This window comes from Radiomyces spectabilis (assembly GCF_025331425.1).
Source record: "Radiomyces spectabilis strain NRRL 2753 chromosome Unknown BYT42scaffold_17, whole genome shotgun sequence".
NCBI classification, from domain to species: Eukaryota; Fungi; Mucoromycota; class Mucoromycetes; order Mucorales; family Radiomycetaceae; genus Radiomyces; species Radiomyces spectabilis.
The window spans coordinates 581,502-589,643 of record NW_026251942.1 but is presented as its reverse complement, the minus strand read 5'-3'; the positions used below and the strand labels follow the sequence as shown (position 1 = coordinate 589,643).

Below are 8,142 nucleotides of genomic sequence, written 5' to 3'. Positions count from 1 at the left end.
CTCCAGTGGCAGACGGCTTCCAGAAATTGATGCACAGCTTGTTAACTCTTAGATTCAAATATGATACTCATTGACGCCCCAATTGGGAACTGTGCAATCAACTGATGTTGTCTTCTCTGGTGAACCTTCCACTGGCCGAATTCCAAAGAGGCTTTTGTTTTCGAATGCTGTTAATTTATTTTGACTCTTCTATTGTCAACATAACATATGACCCTTCAACATTATTTCAAGTTGAATCTATCGGATATTTCCGAGTGAGCATAATAATATGAAGCGAACATATGAATGATCGTATTTCCTAGTAATGAGGATAAAGATAAATAGGTACAAGTATGTTATCGAATGTATGAAAAAGATAAAAATGCCTCATAAATACAAAAAAAAAAGTTGGAACCTGTATGGTTCAGTCAATGAGCCTTATGGCAATAGTTACAAAAAGATGGGCTTATGTGCATTAAGCAGGTGAAAGAATAAGGAGGGACGTCTAATGCCAAGTGCTCCTTGTATGCAATGTCAACATGAAGTTTTAAATTATGAATGATTCACGTGTATTTTGGCATGCCGGCGTAGGTTACTGACGACAGAAAATCGTCGCCCGCAATTTTCCACCATACATTTGTACGGTTTCTAAATAAGAAGCAAAAAGAATCTTTAGCAATTGCTCTTGTAATGAAATTTATTAGCATATAATTTACCTCTCCTGTATGACTATGCATGTGGGTTGCTAGTGAGCTTGGTCGAGTGAAGCGCTTTACGCAAATAGTGCATTTGTATCTTCTCGGCGTCGCCGTTACCACTTTGGACTCAACATTAGAGAGTCGACTAGAACATTCAGGGAATGATAATGCACCGGCGTTATTCGCATAATACGGATAACCGCTCATCGATAGATAAGGATGCTGGTTTCCTGGATCAGTTGTTTCAGAGCTGTGATAGGATTTCTCATATGAAGAATAAGGTGTAATGGGTGATACGGCGCACGGATACATCATGGTCGTCGTGGAATGTTTTTGCGGTATCGCGAGTTGACGTTCCGGTGGTGATGGAAAACAATTGATAGTATTTGTGAGAGACGACACCGGTGCCTCTTGTCGTGGACGTTGTGAGGATGGGTTGCAATTCGGTGCACAGCAGGGTAATGGTAAAGTCGAATAACAGAGAGGGTCGCTTTCAGTCCATCGTCGAGATGGTTGAGAGTAGTTGTCGGTACGCTCTGTATCAGAAAAAGCGAGTTCGCCCGATGGGTATTTGGCTACGCTTCGCCAATGCTCATCCAGTTGCAAAGACGTACAATCTGTAGGTGGCGTTGGAAGGGGAATCCGACCTCCTTGCCCTGCCATAAATAAGTGGGGATAAGCATCATAAAAGGAATCGGGAAGTGGCGAAAGGAGGTCATCCCTCTTGAAAGTCGATTTGACCGGATCTGCAGAATCCGGAAATAATCCCGGACGTGATGCAATATTTATTATATCGTCATTATCATTGATCAAGGCTCCAATCATCGAATTTGGATTATGTTGATAGCCTTCGAGTTTGGTGTATGCTTCTTCCAAATTAGGTCTGCTGCTGCTGGTATAAGTTGTGCCATTACTGCTGGTGATGCTGCTAGCGATACTGTACGTCGGTGATTCTGCCTGGTATTTAACGAGGTCCGGAGTGTAAATGCGCTGTATCTCTTCTGAAATGGTGGGATAAAAGGTAATCGGTCGATCAAAGTCGTCACTCATTGTTTGATTTGTTTCAAAAGGTAGTATATTTTTCTTTTTCAAGGAAGAGGGTGTAGAAAGAGAGGAAAAAACGAATTCTGATACGAATTCTGAAGCTCCCTTTTTAAAGATTGAAAAAAGACCAAAAACAGAGGAAAATCTAGGAGAGGGAAAAAGTTAGGGACAAAGAACTTTCATAGGAAAGTTTTGATTATTTGTGGCAATTTGGTGTTCGTGTTCTTGTCGATAGCACATACAACAGGAAAAGGAACAGCATACGAGAAATGGAAAGTGATGCGTGCGTGTTTATGCGTACATGTATGCGGGTATATATGTGTATTTGTGCATCGTGTGCAGTGCTGCGTGGCTCGATTGACAAATTTGGTAGACTAACTTATGTCGTCCTTTTACCTATGAAACTGTTGTTCATATAAATATCTACAGCAATTGGAGTAGTTGAGACGCATTTCCACCCATTGTACCAGACATGCTTAGACTTTCAAGTAGAATAGGAATCCTTTTCCTGAAAATTTTGCAGAGGAAACTATGTACACCGCATCTATAGTAAGCAAACAGTCGGTTTTGCCTGCTATAGTTCTCCTTGAACAAGGACGGCCAATCACGGAATTGTATATGTTCGAGGCATTGAGTCCTTCTGATGCTTGTTTTAGCTTTACACTTGCCAATTACACACATCCAAGGGATAACTATCAAGGGGCTATGGAGTAAGGAGTTTTGCAAAACTTGACACTGGTGTATAGGCGCATGATGCCAGTTATTACTCGACATTCGTTTGGTATGAGATGATAATACATAGTACTATTAGCAGTATACTGTAAAAAAAACCCCAATCTTCTCCTCGATATAATTACTGAACAATGCTCAAGATGCATGTAGAAAAACACTTAGGGAACAGTAAGATAATCTATGTATTTTCTAAAAAGTTCTGGATTCAACTATAGACATTCACAAAGCGCCAGTGTTCAGTAAAGGTCCGGTTCCGTGATGAAAAGGGCGGTATTGTGGGCATTCGTCGGCAAGAAAATGGCGTTTGATGTATCACAGTGGACCTTGAGTTTTTTTTTTTTCTTCTTTTTTTTGTAAGGAGTCAGGAGCGCATATCTTTCTTTCTTACTTTTTCTCCAGTGATGGCCGTTGAAGAGATCTCTGCTTTTATCATATTTAAAAAGCAGTCTCAAACACCATCTCGATTCCGGTAAAAAAAAAAAAAAAAAAAAAAAAAAAATTCGAATACGCGACAAACCCTTCCAACAGCGTTGACACCAGAAGATCAGATCATGTCTACTGATCCCAGCGGGAAACGGCCAATACAGGAGCCAATTGTTCTGACAGGTCGCGAAAAGCGCAGAGGTCGGTATCCTTATTGCCATTGCACACTGGTTTACTTTACCTGACCCATACTATAGCCATGAATCGTGACAAACGAAAGATCAACACTGGACGCAGTCCATCAGGTCAGCAGACTAAATACTCTATTGTGCGTCCTTTCACGACTCGGAATGACTGAATTGGCTTCCATGGCCTTTGTAGCGGAAGGTTCACCTGCAGTTGGACAGCCGATGACACCGTCTTCTGTAGCCTCAGCCAGGCTAAGGGAAATTATTGGTTTGCAGTCGTCGATCCGGAAAGCAAGGTACATGGCGATATTGTTCGTCTCTCTTCGAGTTCAACTCTCAACACATATTCACTTTAGTTTCGCGTTAAATACCCTATCCTTTCAATCGTTACCCCGAGGATTGCGACGTCGAGCAGCCAGCCATAACGTTAAACGACTTCCTCTACGATTGCGAGATAAAGCTCGACAAGAAGTAACATCACTTTCATCTCATGCTCACTTTCACACGAAATATAACGTCTTATTTCTTGTTTATTCACAAAGTTTTCCAAGACACCTCCAGCACCTAAAAAACGTGTACGAATCACGCGAAAACGCAAACCCAAATCACTGGTGCAGGAATTTTTGCGACGACAAAGTATGTCCGCCAATGAAAACGCTAAATGATCACTTTTTCCTAATGATTTGTCAAACCAGGCAAAAAAAGATGGTTGGAAACCCACATGTGGCATACAAAACGCATGAAGATGGTGGATATATGGGGTTATCGGTTGGTAATATTCTTTGGTGAAGTAAAAGGAATGACACCCTGCGTTCTTTTTTTTCTGACGGTTATTATATTTGTTACTCAGGCGAGACGGCCGAACATCAAATCTGCACGCACAATGTACCGATCCTTTAAGCACCTCACTGTCCTTCGGGATACCTCTTTTTACGGAGTGTTACAAGTGAATGGCTTAATGCATGATATCAAGCTGGTGTTCGACAGTCTCACAGATATTTCAGTTCCATCAATCGGTAGTGCAAGGTGGGAACCAAAAATTCGAAAACCTTGGATGGATCGTTTCGTCTCTAAGATAAGATATAATAGATATCATAGGGGACAACGCATGGGACATACCTGTCTTTATGAACAGTACGGCTATCCGTCACGATTTATTTGCCCTGTGAGCTATTTGTGGCGACCGGTCAAGAGCGCGGATGACACTCAAATGCTTTGGCTTTGGATCCACCCGTCGTCCTTCAGTCAAGCATTGCAAATTATTGAAAACGCGGTGTCCAATCTTGAAAATAGACTCGTGAAAGGTAAAATTTGGTGGATGAGCTGAGGAGTCTTTGAAAGTTTACTTTGAGCTCATGCATATTCATTATCAGAGGTGCAAGTGGTCGATCAAAGGGATAATTTACTGCGATTCGAACTGAGCGGGCCTCGTTCGACCGCACTGCTACAGTCAGTTTTGGCTCCTGTCGAGGAGAGCCAACATGCACAGGCTGCAGGGATGACGTCGAGCAATGGTCAGCTATGGAGAAATATTAAAAATTTACGGTCGTCAGGTTCACTACCTCCTGGTGTAGTCATCGGTTTGACAGTACAGGATCCGCGGATCAGGTATGGAATATACAATGAAAAACATTCATTCAATAAAAATACCAAAATTTTGTCTGATGCGCGCATCATTTTAGGTTTCCACAAAAAGTGCCGCCGCGCTCCAACCACATCCCACCTGCAGATGCTGTGCGTATTAACAACATCCTCCAAAATTGGCCTAATGATGTTGCTCAATCTGACATCTGGGACGAGCGCACAAGGACGAAACTGTATGAAGAGAAAACAACAGAACATACATTGAATGAGCGACGGAAACAGGTGAAATATTATATCAGACATATTATGCGCAAGTCAGTCTAATCTGATGATCCGTATGTTTTTAGGTGCCGTTGTTAGGACTAAAACCTGAGTTCACTCCAGACGATAATCAAGTTCCTATATTACTCATACAAAAAGGCGGCTGCGACAATGAGAGCCGTGAATCAAATTCAGTGACTGCCGCCAACACCGAGTATACCGAAGGATGGATTATCATCTTACCTCGTGGATGGGGTCTGCCGTTCTGGAAATCGCTCGTTTTTGCTGGAGCAAGAGTGGCCGGATTCGATGATGATCGTGCCATGCTGTTTGAAAGCGGTCGCCCATGCTTTCCGTTCGACTACCCGGGCAACCAAGCCTTTGATGACATGTGGAAACAATATAAGGACGAAGCCGAAGCTGCCTGGAAAAGAAAACCGCCGGCCCATCGTATAAACTATGAAAAATTGGACTTCAAATCCCCTTTTGCGCCCGACTTTGCATCTTTAGTTTCCAAGGAAACGAGCGATATGATGGATGTCGATACTGCGTGTAATCAAGAACATTCGAAAACACCATCCAATTTCTGGCTTCTTCAAGGAAGCAGTATGATATCCAAGGCACTGGCAAGTGAAACGATAGAAGAAGCGCAATCGGCATTGGCATCCTTTATTCGCAAACAGTGCGATAAACGAAAAGTCCCGAATAGCGATGATACCTTCAGTTTGCACAATGCTTTGATCAAGGTCTCTGTACAGAATGTAGGATCCGGAAAGCCTATAGCCAATGCTCTCATTTATGCTATCGAAGAACAATCTATTTACGAGCAGTATGTGAAAGAAGAGTCATCTAAAGCGTCAAACCAGCTCAACGACGAGCCAGTCAAGGTGAGATTATCCAAGTTGTCTCCAAACAATATTCAGCATGCTTATCACGGCAAAATAGTCCACGAGTGATTCGTTATCGTGTACAGCGATCGGATGCTTGACAAATGGTGGATATTCGCTGATGAGTGCGTGTGGCAGCGGTATTGGTGCATGCACTGTTGCCGGAGTCCACAGACTGCGTCAACTGGATGAAAGGTACATACACGTTAAAATGGTTTGCAATAAACCATCTCTAACTTGCTATTTGAACTTTGTAGATATCACCGGGAAGAAAAGATGCTGGTGCTTGTCCGAAACCCCAATACGACGGAATGTAAATTAGCCCAGTTGCACATCTTAAATTAATGTCTTTGAAGCGCTTGACTCATATGAACCAGGAACGGTTTACCATGATCAACACGCCTCGCTATTTTATGGAAAGTGGTAGCCCTGCCCACTTACAACAGAAACATGGAACAGCTACTCTAAGCCTTGACCAAATCCAGTCAATAAACTGAGCTCAAGTTGAGGTCTTCCCCTGGATGGTGCTGTCTGCAGAATTAAATAATCATATACCGCCTACACCCATGTTTCTCTCAAGTCAAGTTTTATAGTTTTTTGATGATTATGTTTGCCGAATTTCTGTACAATCGACCATGTTTAGCAATAACTTCCCAGTTTTCTGAAGCGTTCGTAATGCAAGCAGATTAGTGTCTTCTCCATATGCTACCTTCAATAAAGCTCTCAAACTCAATATTGTGATGCTTACTCATTTGTCAAGAAACAACGGTTGTTCCAACCTCCTTCAACACTGCCCACCATTTGTAGTTAACTTTGATGGGCAGTCGTTATCAGTACCGGCGGTTCAACTAAAACACGAGTTATAAACTCTCTGATGGTCTCAAAAATAATAACGCTTCGGAACGAGTACGGTCATCGAGGCAAATCGTAGGCCGAAATTCCAATGCGGACAAAGTAAGTTATTTATTCTATCTCCGCTGCCTGTGGAACGCCCTTCAGAACGCTTTCTTACCTGGTTGATTTAGAATTCCCTAATTTTTTTTTACCGTTTCTGCTTGACTTGACTATGGTGAATCTTTCCTTATACTCCATCAAGGCAGTCATTTTACTGGATTCCGAAGGAAATCGCGTGCTAGCCAAATATTATGGCTCAGAGCACGCAAGTCTGAAAGAACAGAAGGCTTTCGAAAAGGGATTGTTCGATAAAACTAAACGAGCACAGGGTAACTTTCCCAACATCAGTTAACATCCACAGTTTTATTGACAGTACATTTTCGGACGCAGGGGAAGTTATTCTATATGATAATCAAGTCGTGCTTTACCGATCGAATATCGACATCTTCTTTTACGTGATTGGTAGCATGGAAGAAAACGAACTAATTCTACTCAGCATGTTCAACGCATTCTACGATGCGGTCTCCACGTTGTTAAGGTGCAGTCTAGTTGATGGGTAGCGATGGGACAAATGTTGACAATTGTCTGTATAATAGATATCAAGTGGAAAAACGATCCGTGATGGACAATTTGGATTTAGTCGTGCTTTGTCTTGACGAGACAGTCGATGGCGGGTAAGTACCTCATGTTGCGCTTGGAAGAAAGACACAAAGAGTCTCAACGATTGTCATGTTATTAGCATCATCTTGGAAACAGACGCAAACGCAATCGTTAGCCGGGTATCAAAACCACGCTTAGATACAGTCGATATTCCGTTTGGCGAACAAACACTGCTGCAAGCATACCAAACCGCTAGGGAAAGAATCGCCAGTCAGTTGTTGAGATGAACTCTCGAAATCCTATACGTTTCATCACGGTTATCCCGATGGTCAGACCTCTTTGAAAGTATTTGCGTCGCTTAATCACGTGTAAGAGAAAAAAATAAACGAGAAAAAAAAAACCAAGAGCCAGAATTCTCATGGAAAACGGATAACGGAGCCCTCCTAAGAGCTGCATCGACCTTGATAAACTTGGAAAATCAAAATGAGATGGGACATGGATTGGTTTATTCAGTAGCTAGTTCATCCACAGTTATTGTAAGACTTGGAAGTGACAGTTGTTTGTTATCGCTTGGATGTCGGATTGGCTGGAAGGTTTGGCTCAAACTACAGTTTGGTTTCCCCTGATATGAACGACGGTTACAAAACTTGAATTTGCTTTTTTATAATCCAAGAAACAACCAAGAAATCACACCTTGCTCGGCGTTTAGATACCTTTCAGCTGGCTATCATACTTATGAATCTATCGAGAAGCTGGTGTACGATCATCGCTGTATATCGGATCTCGGTGATGTTGTTTAACGCTAGTAACGACCGAAATGAGCAGGCAGGAACGCTTCTTTGGCTCACACTG

At 42.3% G+C, this 8,142-nt stretch overlaps 3 protein-coding genes across 3 annotated transcripts; 2 read left to right on the top strand and 1 right to left on the bottom strand.

Moving 5' to 3' along the window:
- Positions 1 to 531: 531 nt before the first annotated feature.
- Positions 532 to 884, bottom strand: BYT42DRAFT_505363 (uncharacterized protein; the record flags this gene model as incomplete). Its single annotated transcript, XM_051565022.1, has 2 exons — positions 532 to 627; positions 696 to 884. The coding sequence occupies 2 exons, from the start codon at positions 882 to 884 to the stop codon at positions 532 to 534; spliced, it is 285 nt and encodes a 94-aa protein (XP_051418719.1).
- Positions 885 to 2,962: 2,078 nt separating this feature from the next.
- BYT42DRAFT_523385 (NUC188 domain-containing protein) lies at positions 2,963 to 6,529 on the top strand. Its single transcript, XM_051565304.1, has 13 exons — positions 2,963 to 3,077; positions 3,134 to 3,181; positions 3,258 to 3,360; positions 3,421 to 3,535; positions 3,607 to 3,700; positions 3,760 to 3,836; positions 3,915 to 4,090; positions 4,154 to 4,368; positions 4,438 to 4,672; positions 4,747 to 4,930; positions 4,996 to 5,796; positions 5,855 to 5,991; positions 6,054 to 6,529. Exons 1-13 carry the CDS (start codon positions 3,005 to 3,007, stop codon positions 6,139 to 6,141), a joined length of 2,346 nt encoding a protein of 781 aa, XP_051418718.1. The 5' UTR covers positions 2,963 to 3,004; the 3' UTR covers positions 6,142 to 6,529.
- Positions 6,530 to 6,862: 333 nt separating this feature from the next.
- BYT42DRAFT_505428 (clathrin adaptor complex small chain-domain-containing protein) lies at positions 6,863 to 7,577 on the top strand (the record flags this gene model as incomplete). The annotated part of the gene is made up of 4 exons (XM_051565026.1): positions 6,863 to 7,019; positions 7,081 to 7,228; positions 7,287 to 7,364; positions 7,430 to 7,577. 4 exons carry the CDS (start codon positions 6,863 to 6,865, stop codon positions 7,575 to 7,577), a joined length of 531 nt encoding a protein of 176 aa, XP_051418717.1.
- Between the last annotated feature and the right edge of the window lie 565 nt (positions 7,578 to 8,142).

Excerpts from the sequence above, each read along its gene's own strand:
- BYT42DRAFT_523385 (XM_051565304.1), top strand. The coding sequence starts at position 3,005 with ATGTCTACTGATCCCAGCGGGAAACGGCCAATACAGGAGCCAATTGTT. Across the intron at positions 3,361-3,420 it reads TCGTCGATCCGGAAAGCAAG|TTTCGCGTTAAATACCCTAT; the intron begins GTACATGGCGAT and ends TATTCACTTTAG. Across the intron at positions 3,701-3,759 it reads GGAATTTTTGCGACGACAAA|GCAAAAAAAGATGGTTGGAA; the intron begins GTATGTCCGCCA and ends TTGTCAAACCAG.